This window comes from Emys orbicularis, chromosome 4 (assembly GCF_028017835.1).
Source record: "Emys orbicularis isolate rEmyOrb1 chromosome 4, rEmyOrb1.hap1, whole genome shotgun sequence".
Taxonomy (NCBI): Eukaryota; Metazoa; Chordata; order Testudines; family Emydidae; genus Emys; species Emys orbicularis.
Genome location: NC_088686.1, coordinates 32,197,825 through 32,216,056, shown reverse-complemented (window position 1 = coordinate 32,216,056; position 18,232 = coordinate 32,197,825). Strand labels below are relative to the sequence as shown.

Here is an 18,232-nt window from a genome sequence, read left to right as displayed (position 1 = left end):
TGAAACAGATTCCCAACCGGTAGCGGATGTCAAATTCATAGAAAGAAAGCTCCTTGCTCTCATTGTACCAGGGCAAGATTTACACCATTCAGGCTCCTTTCCCATCCCCCATTCCAAAGGTGGGGTTTGATGCTCCCCATTTCAGAGCCACACGGTCCTTTTTCAGATTTCGGGAAAGATTCATCCCAATTACTGATCTCACAACACTTATCTATGGTTCATGTGACAATCATATCCTGGAAGGTATTGTTGCTTTGGGCCTAGCATTCAAACCTCCGAAAAGCAGGTAAATAGCAACAGAATAACTGGATTCCTGTTTTCAAGATGGTCCCCTCCCTCCCAGGTCAAAATCCCTTTTCTTCTATGCACCTATTGTGAGCAGCACCGAAGAACAAACGCTGTTACAAGGGGAACAACCCGCTAGCTCTCAGAGAGGAAAGTTTCTTTTTGTTTTGCAGGCAGATCGCTAGGAGACCCCCAGACTGGTCGCAGACACTTGCGGCAGCTTTATTTAAAGTTGAAAAATAGAACTACTCTGTAACTGCACGATTCCTGGAATAGACAGTTAATATTATTATTTAAAATAACCAGGACCCATAAACCTGTTTCCCTGCCAGCCGCCCAGGTGGGGATAATTCAGCCTGGCCAAGAGATCTCTGCATGGAGTTGCTTTTAAGAATCAAAAAGCGGTGTTGGTGTGTGCGCGCAGCGGAAGCGGGACGCTAACCTGTCCCCAGCCCCTCGGGGCACCCAGCCAGGTGCTCCCCGAGACGCGGGGGGAGCGGGCAGCCCCCGCCCCAGCACACAGGTCCCAGAACAATGAGGCGCCACTTACCCAGGTCACCAAAGGGCTCTGCAGGAAGAGCTCCATGAGCTCGGAAATGGTCACATCCATATTCGCGGGGCTAGGCTCACAAAGGCAGCGTGCGAAGGGCTCGCTCACTCGGGAGACAAAGGCGAAGAGCCCATGTTCCGCGGCGCCAGCGCCCGGCAGGAGTTGCTTAGCAGAGAAACAATGCGAGGTCCATCCCCCCTTCCCCTGAGGGCACACGGTGCGCAGGGCCGCTTCCTCTGGCTGCGAGTCCGCTCCCCAGGCTGCCCCGCCAGGGATCGGAGCCTCCCGGCTGCAGGCCGGTCCGTCCGCCCCCGCTCCTGGCAAGGGCTCGCTAGTCACTCCCCCAGCAGGCTGCGGCGTCCCGGAGAGACGCTTCCACTCCGCACAAACTCCGCGGCGGCAGGTTACTCCGCGCGGCAGAAGCGGGTTCTTAAGCGTGCACTCAGGGGAACCAAAGGAAACTCACGCGCCTCGCTGCAGCACTGTCAGCGCGAGGAAGGGACGTGCGGGGAAGTTGGGTGTATTAATAATAATAAAAGAGCACGGCCCAGAAACTCCCCTGCGCTCGAGAGAGGCTATGCAACGCGCAGCCCCTTGTAGCAGAGCCGGCGATGCAGCGTCCTTCGCTTCACGACTACCTGTAGCAACTAGGAAAGTCCCTGCACCCGCAATTAGACAGGGGGTGGGAGGGGGCGGTAAGGAGGAGTTTTGACAGACATCGCCGGCTGCAAATGGGAGGCTGGAGAATGGACTGAGCCTGACCAATGGGAGTTGCCGCTGGCTGAATTTTGGTGTCAGCTAAATTTGCTGTTACTTTGGAGCTGAGCGAACACAAGGAGGGGCGGCGGAGGTGGTGGGGCGAGGGGGGGCGCGCTGGGCACTGCTGTGGGGTGGGGAGGTGCGTGCTGGCGATAGCTGGCACTCGGAGGGGTGGCGCGTGCAGGCAGGTTCCCCCGCGGGCATCACCCCTCCCCAGGAGCAGCCCGGATTCTTCCCCCGGGCGCGCAGACAAACCAGGCCACTGCAGCTGGCTCCCAGTGTGTTCCCCAGTCACTAACCCACCACGCTCCCTCAACTCAGGGTGTGGGTGCAGTTGCTCGTGCCGAAGGCCGGGGTATCAGTCAGTGCCCAGAGATCGGTACTGAAAACCAGTTCTTGTTTGCCGAGTATTGAACTGGGCGGATCTATAAACGTGCAAAGCTAAAAGACAATGAAGGAAAGCAAGGGGGGCGGGGGGATGTACTGTGTGTGTGTGTGAGAGAGAGAGAGAGAGAGAGAGAGAGAGAAAATCCTCCTTTGACCTGCAGGATGTTTTTCGTCTATGCTAATGGCCATTGCTAGCATGACTGCAGTACTAGCCCGCTTGTGTTTAAACATGAACTCATGCCTAAGGCTTCCCAAACCCGAGGGAAGGCGGTGGCGGTTGGGCAAGTGACCATTTAGACACAGTAGCTAAATCCTTCAGTTTAACCTCGGAGCCCTGCTAATTTTGAACTCCAATAGGAGCGGATAACTAGATTCACATGCAGCACTTTCACCAGTGACCCTTCGTTCAGTTCGACGTTCTTTCGTTTTCAGGGGGCTCTGCTTATTGTCTCTGACTTTCCCTCATCCCTTAACCAAAGGATGGCACTGGGGAGGCTGTGGTATTTATATGAGCCATGTATGGTGTTGGTTCTCCTCAATTCTGATAGCTGCATGCATCCTCCCTCTCCTTCTTTCATCAACTCAGCTGCCAAGTCTGCACCATGTCCGGTCTGAGAGGAAGAGCAGCAGGTTGCTGGAGCCAGCCCGTGTTGATCCATACACGATTGGCTGAAAGACACCTAGGATGCGTCTGACGGAGTGGTTATTCACCCACGAAAGTTTATGCTCCAATACGTCTGTTAGTCTAGAAGGTGCCACAGGACTCTGTGTCGCTTTCTAGGATGAGTAACTGAGCCATTCAATCTCTTCAGACCTCCAAAACTAGTCATTTCTGAAGACAGGTTTCCAAGCAGCACCACTAAATACAACAGGTGGGATGGGGTCTTCTTGTGTTGTTTTCAGCCGTACCCAAATTAGCTACAACTCAATTATCATAGAGATCATCTCTTCTATTTGTCCCCATGTAAATGACCATAACTCTTATTCATCCACTCAGGTAAAATTCCTTGGGAAAAAAATAAACCACAAAAATAAAATTAGGTCCCTCTCTGCCCCAAAATGCAATGGCATAGAAAAACATGAACTGAGGAAAGGGTGGCTACAGAAACTCAATGGGGGATTGTTGTTTCTCTGTGTGGTCCCCAAAATCAGCGTACACTATTGCATGAACCTCTCATCTATTGTAGTCACAGAGGTTGAAAGGGAGGAAGGACAGTCATGCAGTTAAGACACTGAAATGGGAACTCTGGGTTCAAAAGTCTGCTGCAGACTTTTTGTGTAACCTTAGTAAAGTTACTTAATCTCTCTGTGCTTTAGTTTCTCCATGTGTGAGAGTCTGATCCAAAGCCCATTGAAGTCAGTGAAAAGACTCTAATAAGCTCCAGTGGACTTTGGATCAGGCCCTAAATAGGGCTGCTCCTCCTTACTGACAAAAAAAATTGTGCAGTTAATTAACATTTATAAAGTGCTTTAGGTGGAAGGCAATATAAGTGCAATGTATTATTATTAAATTAATGGATATCTTTTGAAGAAGCAAAACGAACACTCTGAAAGCTACTGAGATGTGTTTAAGTGGGCTAGAACAAAGGAAACCCAGTGGTGTTTTAAAATGCATTACTTTATGTGTCAGAGATACTGAAGGAAGCAAGAAATAGAAGAGGGAAAAGGAGAAATGTTGATGCGTACTCAGGCAAGTGAGAAGCATAAACTACTGCATGTCTATTTTTGAAATAAATACAAAATCAGGTGGTTAATTCTGGTTACACTCTGCTAGTTGTATTCTTTAACAACACTTACAAAATATTTACTACTGTCAAATGCTGCGTATTGGGATATGGATGCCAAAATATAGTCTTGGAAAAAGGAAGTGGGAATTATCTTCTTTCAGACAGAATTTAGCCTATTTGAGCTATAAAAAATTCCAGATAATTTAACATGCTGCATGATAATCCTATCAAATTCAACAAATTGCTAGTAGGCATTTTGATAGTTACAATAAAATCTGTCCCATTCATTGGTTCTCAGAGTTGAAATGAAACCATTGTATGCAAAATTTTAGCATCTAGCTAGAGTTTACTACATTTATTTTTCACATATGTAGTATTTTATTTACCTTCTTTATCAGCCTCCCCATCACTGGCTTTCCTAGTACAACCTATCTTTTTATTGTTTAGACACTAAGCTCTCTAGGTCAGAGACTGCTTTTATTTTTGGGTATTTTAGAGGGGTCAAGCACATTAGCAGCCGTAAGCAAATAGGACAGAATACCTCAATAAAGATACCATTTAAATTATTTTCTGCACTTTCCCCACCTTGTCCAAGGAAAATATCAGCTGGTTTGAACAATATAGCTGTAGAGTTTGTAAAAAGTCTACTGCTAAATGGTAGAAGTCAGTGTTAATTGTAGTGTCTTGTTCATGTCATTTAAGTTGGATTTTAGTGGCTCATAATTATAGGCAGATAAATAGATCCTTGATCCCCAGGAGCCTGTTTCTTGTAAAAGTCAATGGCAAAAATCTCCTTGACATCAGTGGGAAAAAGATTAGGCCCCGTATGTGTGACAGAGATTTTTCTAATATGACAGGAGGAAAGAAAACACTCTCTCCAAGTTGGAGAGAGTTGCTGAGACAACATGGGATTGATCACACTCACTCATCTGTCATTTAAAGACTAGGTAAACTAAGTGGAAAATCACTTCCTGTTTGAACAACCTGTGCTCTGTCTACTTCATTAAATCAGTCCATCCGGAAAACATGTTTATCTACCATTCCCCACTGCAAGAAGTGTAGTATCTTATTGCAAATCAAGATAGGCTCAAGCCTCAGAGTTCAGATCTGCATCTGGAGGTCTGCACAATTCAGGGCTATTCCTATCTAAGGGGTTGGTTATTAGAGACACATTTGTAAAATTTGAACCACTGCTAAATTACAACAACCCCTAAACTCTTGGGTACTTGGCAGACTTGGTCTACATGAATTGTCACTTGCCTACATCCCCGTATATCTGCTTCTCTAGCTTTCCTGAGAAAAGTGAACAGCGGTATCTGAACAACAAACAAAAAAAGTCATAATACAGTGGGCCACATACCCATCAGTGTGCCTTACTAAGTGTCTCAGGTACCTATGAGCCTAACCCTGAGAAAGAATGGAGAAAAAGGCAGCATAGGAGTGGTTAACAGTTTTTCTACAAGTTTTAGAGGGGTGGACTGTTACAATTTAACTTCTTGTACCCTGTGATCTTCCATACTATTGACTGGTCTGTTCCTCCACTTATTTGTGAATGTTCTCTAGTGGCTAGAGCAGGGGACCAGTGATCAAGAAAATCTAACTGGCTAAGGCATAGGGCCAGGAGTCTGGAATCTTGGATTCTATTTTCAGTTCTGCTACTGACTGAGCTTATGTGACCTTGGGGCAAGTCATTTAATCTCTTTAAGCCGTAACTTCCCCATCTATAAAATGGGGATAATTACCCGGTTTGTAAAGTGGTGTGAGATCCTCAACTGAAAGGCGCTATGTAAGTGTAAACATATCCTTACCTGTCATGACTTGAGTGCACTTTCCTCTGTTCTCAAAGAGTCCTAAACTAGAGCAGTCTCTCAAAATATAGGATTTGGGCATTAGGAATATGGGATAATTGAAAGGAGCTGTGGAGAAAAAGAGTCATTATAGATCACAAATTATAAAATCAGTGTGTGCTGATCTAAGGGAATAAAAGCCTGATCCTAAAAGGTGCTGAGCACCTCGGCTCCCATTGCATTCAGTATTTGGCCCCTCACAGCAGCAGATGCTCTGGGTGAAATCTTGGCCTCTAAAATCAGTAGCAAAACTCCCATAAATGGGAGTTCAATGGGGCCAGGATTTCACCCTATGATTTCATTTCTCTGTGTAAGGAGATGAGTTCCATCTAGTGGATACAGGAAAGCACAGCATGCTTTCTAGTGGATGCAGAAAGGTACAGCATCGTTAAATTAAAATGTCAAATAACCAAATAGCTATGCTGAATTCAAGATAAAAGCCTGTGGGTAGTGTAAATTTCAGATAAAAAACCAAATTATAATATAAGCTTTGAAAAATGGATGCACTTTGAAAGTGTGATACCTTTTATTTTTGTAACGACTTCCATTCTTTTCTTCCATTGTTTCTCCCCACTCTCTCACACATACTTTTAAAAATATATTACTCTAGTACCCAAAAGTGAATGAGGTGTTTTAAAACCACTTAAGAAGAAAGATGCCTGCCTAAAGAGTCTAAATACAAACATTAAAAAATGTAGGATAGAGAGAGTTATTTGGGATGAGTTTTTTGGGCCCATGACTAGGAAAGTTTGTTGCTTTCCAACTTCTACCTCCTATTCTGGAGCGGAGCCATGATCTTCAGGGTGGGGTCCTTCAGAGCACTCAGTTTTGGCTGAACTCTGCTCCTATTAAAGTCAAGGATAAAATTCCTATTGACTTCAATGGGAGCAAAAATTAGGTCAATGCTGAGTGCTTTTGAAAATCCCATCTTCAGTGCATAAAGGTAGTCTAGGGAACAGAGGCTTCCCCTGCCTTCAGAGTCCTTGGTCCAATGTGATTTTTTCCCTTTATCTCCTCCTCCCTAGTGATTCTGTCTCATGTTTTTGACCCAGCCCTCACCCATACACACACTGCTTTCCTATATTTACTCCCTGATGGTTGTCTCCCTTACCATAGTATAATCAGCACACTTTCCCCATCTCACCAAAGCAAGAATTGGCTTCCCCAACACCTACCCACCTATCGAGAATTAAGTTCTTGTCCCAGTCCAAACCACTGACAGATCTGGTGCTGCTGCTGTCAAAAAGGCAGTGAAATAAATGTTGATCTGAATGTGATCACAGCTAGGTCTAAGCATGAGTATTTGTATGGATAACAGCACTCTCCGCTTAGATCAGTAAGGAAAATAGTGTGCATGTTTGTATTATGTGAGTTTTCTAGTGGTTTGTAACATTCATTTCTAAATCTTTTTGTCAAGATTTGGCAAAGACTCATTTCTTTCCATTACAAATGCTGAACTTCAGCCTCTAAACAAAAAACTTAGTTACCAGAGCAATGTCTTTAAGCAGCTAAGAGAATACAAGACATTAAAAATAGAGGCCATAATTATTGCCTGTATTTATTATTACTGCACACATTTCTAAAGCACCCAGCACCATCATGCTGTAGTTGTGTGACAGACCAACACAGACTACAGAAGAAGAAAATTTCTAAGTCCAAGCATTTTCAAATGTTCCTTTATGCTGACTGTACGCAGCATAATTCACCTCTCTCAAACTGTCCCCTGGCAACAGCTATAAGCATCAACAAAGCTACACCATTCATGTGTTGTCTGAAGTGTAAGGCCCTGAGCGATGGGAATAGCAGAATGTACAAGATTACAATACAGGACAGCTAAATTGATGGTAATGAAAGTAGGTTTTCTATTTCTGTCTGCCTAGGAGTGTCATTAAGAAACTTGCTTGTAGATATGACTCTGCTGTTCACAACCAAGAGTCTTAGCAATGAAGAACATTTATTTTAAATAAACTAGTGTGAAAAGAGCTGCTAGTGCAGCATGGACAGGAGATTCCCCATATCTTGCTGTCTAATGTCCACAGCAATTTTTTATTACAGTCTTTTAATCTTTTTACAAGCTTGAAACAGCTCTTTCCACAGCAAGTCTGCTGACTCAGCCCTATAAGACAATTAAATATTGGCCAACTCCTGTTCCCCCCGCCCCCAAATCTAGGGGATTAATTCTTTTTGGTTTTGGAAATCTAATTTTAAATCTGGTTTGGGGCACAAATGAAATTGTTGTTCTCCATGTATTGCTGTCTAGCACAGGTGTTTTCAAACTTTCATCACATGAATCATATTTTAATTGGTAGATACACATGTTCCAATTCACAACTTCATGAACCGCCCTCACGCTCACTTGTAATCATAGAATATCCCCTGGAGCACTTGGGAAAAGTGACACTTGGGAAGTTTCAATGTATGTTTAGTCATGTTTAACATAATTTAACAACTAGAAATAAGGAGAAATCAGTTCTGTGCAACCAGCAGGCACAGACCACAGCAGGGGAAATTCTGACCTAGTGGATGCTTTTCTGGGTTACCAATGTACCTAACAACTGGCAGTTTCCATTCAGGGTGCCCAGGAATAGTACAATATGGGGGAGTTGTTGGATCGGGAGGAGGTGCATTAGCAGAATTGTTTATGGAAGTTTAGACACTGAGACTGGCTCCCTGCAGCTAATTAGCACACCCTTCTATGAGCTTTCTGACCTAGCATTTTCCTTTCCATTGTAGAGCAGTCTCAGACAGATTCTACTTGAAGACATCTGAAGAATTTCGGGACAACACTCAGACTACCTCACTGAGAGTGTTACGTTTCAGTTTAGTCTCGTTTGAATGGGATTATAAAAATAAACTGATATGGAAAAGACTTGTTAGACTATTCAGATGACTTCATTCCATTGTCAGATTGTTCCTTAGAGTACATTCTGTAAGGGCCAAAGCTTGTTCCCCTCTTAACCATAGGCACAGAAGGTCCTAAATGTCACAGAATCACCACAGTTCTACTATGCAGGGAGATCTAACAGAAGAGTTTTAACATCCTCTGTCCACCATTGAGAAACTAAATCCATAGCAACATTAGGAGTATGAGAGAAAGAACGGGGATGGCCTTAGGGTCCACCACTGAGAAATTTCTTACCTGATAATTTTTTGTTAGAAGGCTCTCTCTTCATTCACCACTAATGGGTTAATTCCCCCTCTGTGAAATTCGGAGGCAACCTAATGTTGCTGGAGGCTCCAGGACTAAGCCCCACTCTGCAGCTTAGGCCACCACCAGATTTCTTCCACAGCTGTAGAAATACTCCAGCAGCTGATTATTAGCATTAAGACAACTTGATATAATGTATCAACAAACCTTGAGCCTTAGGCATGTAATTGTTTTCCTTTAGATAAACATTTTAATTTGTGTTCTAGTCATTTACCAGACTATCAGGGGGGTTGAATGAGAAAAGCGGTGCAACAGAAAATTATCAGATAAGAAATATTACATTGTGTTGCACAGCGTCTCTCCTCAGTTGTCACTAATGGAAAGCAGAGAAAACACAGCAGCAGTGGATGAAATGATAAGCAGAGTTTTAAGTGGTATAGCAGAATAATAAGCAGTAATGAAAGTTCCCCCCATATAAGGCAAGGAATTATGTGGGAACCAACCCAGTAGCACCTCTCTACTGAAGGAGGCCTCTACAAAGAAATGGAAACCTACTTTTCCTCAGTGCCAGTAGGGGCTTCTGTGAATAGCTTCCCAGATGCTTAATGTGCCAGCAGATGCAGGATTTTTTATATCTTGCCTGCAGAAACTCTAAGGCCTTGGCATTTCGGGTAGAATGAGGTGAGCAGGATACTATTGGTGTGTGAATGCCACATGCTTGAGCTATATCTTTAGAGCATTAGGAATGCCTATTTATGACACAACTTGCCAAAGGAGAGCTAAGGGTTGGAACAAATTGATGGGAGAACTGTTTGCCAGGAATTACTGAAAAAGGCACTTATAGCTCCAGAAACCTTCTGTTCAAGGTAAGAATGACCTTTTCCTCATGACAATAATAGTATTGGTCTTGTAAAAACAGGTGATCTGATTCCAACACCTGCCTTTCAGAGGTAATGGCAACTAGAAAGGCCAGCCACAGGCTTGTCTAACCTGTCAAGCTAATTAAACTCGGCATCTGATGATATTCTAATGAAGAGTCTTATGTGATAGGACTGTTACCCACATTTCTAATGGTGCTTGGTTGTAAGACTCCCATCCAGGAGCGGCGCCAGGGTTTTTGCCGCCCTAGGTGGCAGCGCTCCTCCTCTGAGCATTCAGGGGGTCTGGGGCCTTCGGCGGCGGGGGTCCTTCCGCTCCGCGTCTTCGGGGCACTTTGGCGGCGGGTCCCAGAGCGAGTGAAGGACCCGCCACCGAATTTCCGCCAAAGATCCAGAGCGGAAGGACTCCCCGCTGCCGAATTTCCCCAAGGGCGGCAAAATGCCGCCCCGGCAAATCCTGCTGCCCTAAGCGACTGCCTAGGGTCGCCTCGTGGAAGCGCCGGCCCTGCTCCCATCTGCCATTCTGGAGAAACTGTAATGTAGCTGAGATCACCAGTACTTTGCAATTATTATTACCACAATAGCATCTAGAGCTCAGTGCCCCATTGTGCTGGATGCTGCACAAAGAGGGCAGTCACTGAAAAGAGCTTTCTGTTTCCCCATGCACCAGACATGTAAATCTGATCAGATCAATGAATGTTATTTCCTAGTTGTGTTCTCTCTGGATACCAAAATGTATCACTGTGGCTAATGGTGAATCAATTCTGCACTACACTTCTCTTCTGATGCACATAACAGCCTGGGCAACTGTTCTAGGCCTCGATGAAGGAGTCACTGCTTCAGGGCATCTGGTCTTTTCTACAGGTGCATCATGGGTTCCATGGCTCAACAGGTTTACTATATATGAAAAAATCTTTGCTCTGAATTGCTGTAATGAGTCTTTGAAATGGCTGTGTGTGTGTGTGTGTGTGTTTCCTCATTCTTATGGCTTATTAGGGTCTTTTGAAAGGAAGTCCCCTTCTGAAGGCGTGACTGTCTGTCAATGGTGGAGCTACTGCTGCACCATCCTTAGGTTCCTAAGACTTATGAAATTTATTTGTTTTTATACAACATATTAATTTAACTGTGGTTTTAAGCAGAAGTGCTCTTTTGTATCTGCTGTAAGGAGGTAAGGGGAAAAGGCCTGAAGTTGGAAGTGACTGAGCTCTGCTTGGGAGTAGTGGCTAACCAGGAGTCGCAGAGAAGCTGTATGCAGAGGCTGCCTGGCAAATGAAGAGGTGCATAGAAACTGGATGCAGAAAGGGTTCCCCAGGAACCATATGCAAGGTCATGTGTGCAACAGGTTGAGACTGCTGCACATTACAGGTGGGTTCAGGTTTGTGTGGGTCTTATGGGAGAGCAGCAGCAAGGACAGCTGGGCAGGAAGCCAGTGCAGAGGGGTCCCACTGAGACACACTAACTGAGACTGGACTGAAAACCCACAAGCTCCTATCTGTGTGTAGGAGCTGTTCCTCCAGGGTACATCTAGAAGCAAAAGAAACAATACACAAAGTTAGTATTGTGGGTGCACTCACAGTCTTGAATCATAAAAATTACATACACCTCTTTCTCACTTTCCCTTGGCAAACATGCTGCATGTCAGAGCACTAAACATGGTGAGTTCGGCCCGGGGTGGGGATGGTTGTGCAAGATGGGACAAAGGGTCTGGGTTTCCAGAAAGGGATCAGTACAAGCGCCTAGGAGGGATACTATTCTGAATACTGGCACCGAAGCTGAAATTGCACTACTGAGGGTAACTGATGATGCAAGGTGCATCTCCTGCATGTGTGAGGTTTCAGACCGGGTCTGTATGCTGCTCGCCTGTGTGTTACTTTGGTGCCTCCAGAAGTAACTGCTGATTGGCACGACAAAGTTTCCTGCAATGAGGGAAGAAACAAAGCAGCTCTGCCAAGGAACCTTCGGCAGAGAATTGCACAGCATCTGCAGGAAAGTTTCCTAGCGCTCTCTATGGAGGATTCCTGGGAGATCTCAGTGTGCATTAACAAACTTTTCTGCAGGGCCCCCCCACGTAGCTACACAGGGGAATGTGAAGCAGATGCAAACAGTACCTGGTGTTGTTAATTTTGATCCCTTCTCCCACGTGCACCATGTAACAAAATAAAGGAGGCCTCTACCTTATGTAACTGTCGGGGGGGTGGGGGGCGAAGAGTACTTACCAGAGCTCCACTCTCTTGCTTCAGACACACTGGAGCCAGACCCCTCCAGAGACAAAGAGGTCCTGGCTCACCACGCCACCAGACAAGCCTGGTACCTGTCCCACATCCTCCTCCAACTCGACCTCCTTGTCCACCACTTCACCCTTGGGGTTGACTTCCTGGGCGTTGCCTCCAGTCCCCCCCGAAGTATCCACAGGGCTCTTGGCCGCAGAGGTGGGGTCACCACTGAGAGTGGTGTGCAGCTCCTTTGAGAAGCTGCACGTTTTCAGCGCCACACCAGAGTGACAGTTGGCCTCCCTTGCCTTCTGGTACACCTGCCTCAGCTCCTTGATCTTAGCACGGCACTGCTGCATGTCCCTATTGTGCCCGTCTCAGCCATCTGAACCATTCTATGGCTCAGAGCTGCGACTGCACAGCCTCCTCTCCCCACAGACCCAACAGATCCAGCAACTCTGGTGTACTCCACACGGGAGCCTATTTGCTGCAGAAAGCCAACATAGTCAGCTGGGAAGATGCGATGTGAGCTGTCCATACCAAGCAAACAGGAAATGGAATTGCAAAAATTCTTGGAGGCTTTAAAGGGGGAGGGATGGATGCCTGCGTACCTGGTGGCAGGGCAGCAGAGAAGAAACTGCTTACCAGAGTGGTCATGATGGGCTTTGTGGAACACCTCCTTGAGGCCACTTAGGGCGACATAAGCAAGCACAGTGTCTACACTGATACTGCGTCCCTCTAACTTTTTCACAAAAACCTGTATGCCGCTCGTTGAGGTGGTTTTATTATGTTGGCGTAGCAGGAGAGTTAAATCAGCAGGAGGAGCACTGTTGTGTATGTACCTCAACTGTTTTGTTGATGAAACCTGACTTTTGTCAACAAAACTGTGTAGTGTAGACATACCCGTAGTGTTAATATTAAAATAGGTATTACAAGTATTCAATAAAGTCTAAACACTAAGCACATTTTTATAATTGTAAGTTGCTGCCTGCATCTCACTTATAACATCTGTATCCCATATTGTAAGGTAATATTTGAGCATTTGCATTGTAAGTCTCTGTAACTGTGTAAATCACCAGACAAAAGAAAACGCTTTAACTAGTGTGAAATACTAGTCTCCAACAGATGATGTTATGACCTGCATGACAAAAAAAGCCCATTGACACCAGACAAAATTTGTGGATTAGAGAACAAGACTTTGTTGATTGCTCTCTCTTCCCTCCTTCCTCCCAACCTCTCTCTCCCATGATGAGATGTGTAAGTGAATTCCTCCCATCAGCTAAGTTTGCAACTCAAAGCAGACGGGGTGGGAGGAGGGGAATTAATATAAAGCCGGAACAAAGAGGAACTGTATCTCAGTGTTGCTTGGATTCTCAAGGACAAGGTTTTCTAGGCATAAGCAAGAGATCCCCAGGGTTTAGCCTGGGTTAGCCCTGAAGGACATATAAAGCTTGCTTATTATAGAAGTTTCTGCTACTTCTTGAAAGTTAAGATTGGAACTCATTTGCATGTTTGTATGGTTGCCTACTTTCACCTTGTAAATAATACTAATTTCCTTTGCCTATATAATAAATCTTTACACAGTTCATTATAGGATTGGCTACAAGTGTTGTTTTCAGGATGAGATCTAAGGTGCAACTGACCTGGGGAAAATGACTGGGCCTCTGGGACTGGCAGTAACCTATTGCTGTGATGTTTGGTGTAAGACCAGCTATCACAAAGGTAAGCTTACCTGGGGCAAGACAGATTGGAGTAACCAAGGGGACTGTCTGTGACTCCATGTTAAAGGCTGTTACAGTGCCTGAGGAGTGAACACTTGATAACTAGCTGGTGAAATCTAAGCATAGAACTCTCAACCAATTTGAGGCTTGTGCTCCGTTTCCTAAGAGTCTGCCTCGAGGTTGGTACCCACGCTCTTGAGCCACTGCAGGACAGCTTGACACTCCCATCTTCTGTACTGGTCACAGTCTGCCTGAAAGTCTCCTAAGGCTTAAATATGGAGCCAGCCTGTGGAGTAGAGAGGGATGGGGAGAGACTTTTCCCCATCTTTCAGACTCCTTTCCCTGGCAGAGCAGGGTTTATGGCTGATGCTCAAAAGGCAGTTCCCTTTTCCCTGCCAGAGTTCCAGATAGGCACAATTCCCATTAGCTGCAGCCTTAGGCAGGCTGCACAGGAGGAACGGGTATCTGCTGAGCCCAGACATGCTGCAGGCTGAGGTACAGGCAGTGAGCTTGCAGAGCACGGAGAGACCGTTTAGGAGAAAAACACCCAGCAAACACTCCCTCTGTGATAGGGTAGAGGGGAGGAGGAGGAGTTTACTCCCTGATTTTCACCCCACTTGTTCATTAACAATATTGCTACCTCAGGAAGGCAAAGCTAGCTTTTGCCATTTTGGGGAACCAGACTCTCTGGCATTTGCAAGACTCACCCTTGAATACCATGAGAAGCCCTGAATTCATAGTGGAAGGAAGGCACAGAGGACCCAATTCAGTAGTGGGAGTGGATTTTGGACCCTTTCGGGGGTTTTATCCCTCCAGCCCAGGTCTGATGTGGGACTTACTCTCTGAGCTGGCCAAGTGGCTTCCTCCTTGTCTTTGGACTCTCCATCCGAAAGCTCAGAAACTCAGGCTTTTCTGCAATGGAGCCATGGCTCCTCCGGCAGGGTGGGGACCCAATCTGCCGGTCCACCTCTGAGCCCTGTACACTGGCAGTGCAAGGATCTGCTGGCTGGGAGCAGTCAGGGCATAATTCTCCCTCTGTCAAGCCTGTAAATGTTACTTCATAGAGGGAGCACCCCTGACTTATCCCAGAGCTTGCAGAACAGCTCTGCCTTGCCTGGGGGGGGGGGGGGGGAGAGAAGTCTCAGAGAGTAGGTGCTGCAGCAACAGATCTGGCTGGTTAAAACCACCATGCTGTTATTTATCAGATGGGGGGACAAAGGGGGAGGAAGAAGATAGATAAATCATTGGGTTTTTGTATAGTAATTAAAATGATAAAAACAAAATGGTTAGGGCAAAACTGAGCTGCCAACTTGTTCTACCACCAGAGGCAGACTGAGCTGAAGGTTGGGGCTAAGTGACAAATAAAGACAGCAGCTGTGCAACAGAATGCAAATTTAGGGGTGTGCAGTGGTCGCAGCTCATAAGCTGTCCTACTTGTTGGAAAGAAAATTCTTGGAGCTGGTCACTGTGACTCTTCTTTCTTCTGCTAGGTGCATTAGGAGAGACTGACCCATGCGTCTCTTCTTCAACCTGGGGCTCATGCTCCAAAGTTACTATCTGGAAATCCCTCCCCAAAGGAGCTGGCAGAAAAGAGGCAGGCTAGGCAGCCTACACACTGACTTTCCTCTTGCTTGCCCAAAGCGGTCTTTGATGATGTTGAGACAAACAGGGCCAAATGCAAGCATGTAGGGGAGGCAGTAAAGCCAGCTTTTAGTGGGCACCACTAAATGTGTAGCTTGGCCTGCTTTCAAGCTCTGCTGGTCAGCACAGCACATACATACACAAAGTGAATCCCTGAACACTTCTTTAAGAGGAACCTTAAGGGAAGCATAAAAGGTTCCCAGAGGAAACTGGCACATATTCCATGCTGCTCCCACTTACCCCAAATCAAATCCATGAGTCCAATGTATGTTTCAGGCAATTCCACCAAATGTGCACCAGTCATCCAACAGAGAAGACAGCTGATTAATGCAGATTGCCCTTAAGCAGGGTTGAAAGCTGAGCTGAAGACCACCACACAAGCTCCACAATAACATAGCTGCCCTATACCAGAAATGAAGTGACTGTTGTGATACGACTGGAATCAATTCATAATTAATGACAGGTTCGCCTCCTCTTCCTACAACCACCACAATAGCTTATCCTGGGAACTGACTGCTTTATATGAGAAACAGTTACAGGCTAATCAAAAACTACAACTCAAAGGGCCACAAATTCACACCTTTTCAATGTACATGCAGGGCTAGTGACATTTATTTTCAGGAACTTGATCCTAGGCTTCAATACAAGTTGATCTAGGATTGTTTAATTATAATACTTTGTGACTAGGTTAGCTCTGTTACAAAAGATCACACACAGGGCCAAATTCTACTCTCTTGTATGCGTACAACTCTAACTGAAATTAAATGTAGTTCTGTGCACACGTGAGAGCAGAATTTGGTTCATAGATGGCTGCAGCTTGAGTTGACAAACTGGACTGTTTTGGCTTTAGAACTATATAATATAGGAGTGATGTTACTTTGTTACCACTTGGCTTTAATTCCCCTATCTTTGGGTTGGTTTATAAGAAAGCTAAGACTATGCTTTTTGTTAGTCTCTAAGGGGCCCTTAGTCTCTAAGGGGGAGGGATAGCTCAGTGGTTTGAGCATTGGCCTGCTAAACCCAGGGTTGAGTTCAATCCTTGAGGGGGCCACTTGGGGATCTGGGGCAAAATCAGTACTTGGTCCTGCTAGTGAAGGCAGGGGGCTGGACTCGATGACCTTTCAAGGTCCCTTCCAGTTCTAGGAGATGGGATATCTCCATTAATTATTATTATTTATTATTATACTCCTGTTCTGTTTGCGGATACAGACTAACACGGCTGCTACTCTGAAACCTATGCTTTTTAGTGTGTTCTTAGTGCTAGCAGGAAAATACTTTTGGTGGTTCTCATGTATGGCTATTTTTATATGGAAAAAAATTTACCTGGAGCTGATTTGATCCTGAAGAAGTAGTTACTCACCTTATACAGGAACAATAGTTCTTCAAGATGTGTCCCCACCATGGGAGTTCGGAGAACTTTGGTAGCAGTTAGACCAGCACATGCACTGTCTCTCCTTGTGCCCTGCCACGAGGCTAGCCAGAGCACACAGGCGAGTGAGCCCCCCCTCAGTTCCTTCTCTACTGCAGACAAGAACTCCAAAGTAGGGGGGGGGGGTTGTGGAGCACCCATAGAGACACACATTTCAAAGAACCATAGTTACTGCACACGGTAACTTCTTCGAGTAGTGTCCCTATGGGTGCTCCACTGTAGGAGACTCCCAAGAAGTATCCGTACTGGAGGGCTGGGGCTTTGAAGTCAGGTCAGTTACAGATGACAATACCGTGGAATCGAAGATGGCATTGGAGGCAGAGGCCCCAGTGATCACATAATGTTCTGCGAAGGTTTGGACTGACAACCATGTCACCGCTCTACAGATTTCTGAGATAGAGACATTCTTGAAGAAGGCGACGGATGAAGAGATTGACCTCGTGGAGTGTGTGCGAATGCTATCTGGCTGGGTCATGTTGCGGATCTGATGAACTGCATTAGGCAACGTTGAGACTCAGGAGAATCTCTGGGCTGATATTGTTGATCCCTTAGATCTTTCCACAATAGAGAGGAAAAGTTTAGGAGAGATCTAATGCGTGTAATAAAGCCTCCCTGATGTCATGGTCAGGCAACAGTCTGAATGGCTTAGTCCTGTCAATGTAAGAAAATCCTGGATACATCTAGTGTGTGTAATGTCTTTTCTCTCAGTGCCGAGTGTGGCTTCGGGAAGAAGACAGGCAGGCTGAATGACTGGTTTAGATGAAGTTCTGAGACCCATGTTAGGAATTAAATTTGGATGAGGTCTTAGAAAAACCTTGTCCCTATGGAATGTCATATATATGAGTTCGGCCATAAAAGAGTCTGAAATTCATTTACTCTTCTGACCAAAATAATAGCTAATAGAAAGATTGTTCTTTACACCACCTCATTCTGAAAACTATCAGAGATTCAAATGGGGACTCCACCAGCATCAGGCATAGTAAATTGAGGTCCGAGGCAGGAGTAGGTTTTCTGCCCTCACAGTGGGTAAATATCTAATAGTTCCTGTGAAACTTTGATACTGATGGATGAGAAAAAGACCAAACAGAACTGCCCAGGCTGATGTCAAATTGAAATAGTTACAAGATGGATCTAAATTGAGCTGAGTGAAAGGACAGCTTGCTTCAAATGCAATAAGTAGTCAACATTCTTTGGTATCAGAGTCAAGACTATGCTGTGCTGCCCATACCAAGAACAAGAATATATTTTACTGACTGATGTTTTCCTGCCTGGATTTCTTGTAGGGAAGCCAACAACAGCCTCGTCATCAGATGCAGTGACTTGACTTTGGGTCTGGATGGAGCATTTGGCTGCGGTGCTGTGAAAATCAGGTTGGGGGCAGCCTAGGAGCTGGATCAGAAACTGAACCGACATCTGGAACAAGTTTGTCACCCAAAACTGCCATGGCCAGTAGGGAGCTACAAGAAAGATTATAGCTTTGTCCCTATTTTAGACTAAATAGCAATGTACGGCAGAACAGTTTTCTTCATCATCAAATATTTAATAGTGGGCTCTTCAATCTAGAAGAGAAAGGTATAACACAATCCAACGGCTGGAAGGTGAAGTTAGACAAATTCAGACCAGAAATAAGGCGTAAAATTTTAACTATGA

General features: G+C 45.3%; 1 protein-coding gene across 1 annotated transcript in view; it reads right to left on the bottom strand.

The window, feature by feature from the left end:
• The window catches only part of CCDC88C (coiled-coil domain containing 88C), a 126,949-nt gene extending 126,054 nt beyond the window's left edge, over positions 1–895 (bottom strand). The window contains exon 1 of the mRNA XM_065402640.1: positions 836–895. Within this exon, the coding sequence (XP_065258712.1) occupies positions 836–895 (60 nt within the window). The remainder of the gene's footprint in view (positions 1–835) is intronic.
• Positions 896–18,232: the final 17,337 nt, after the last annotated feature.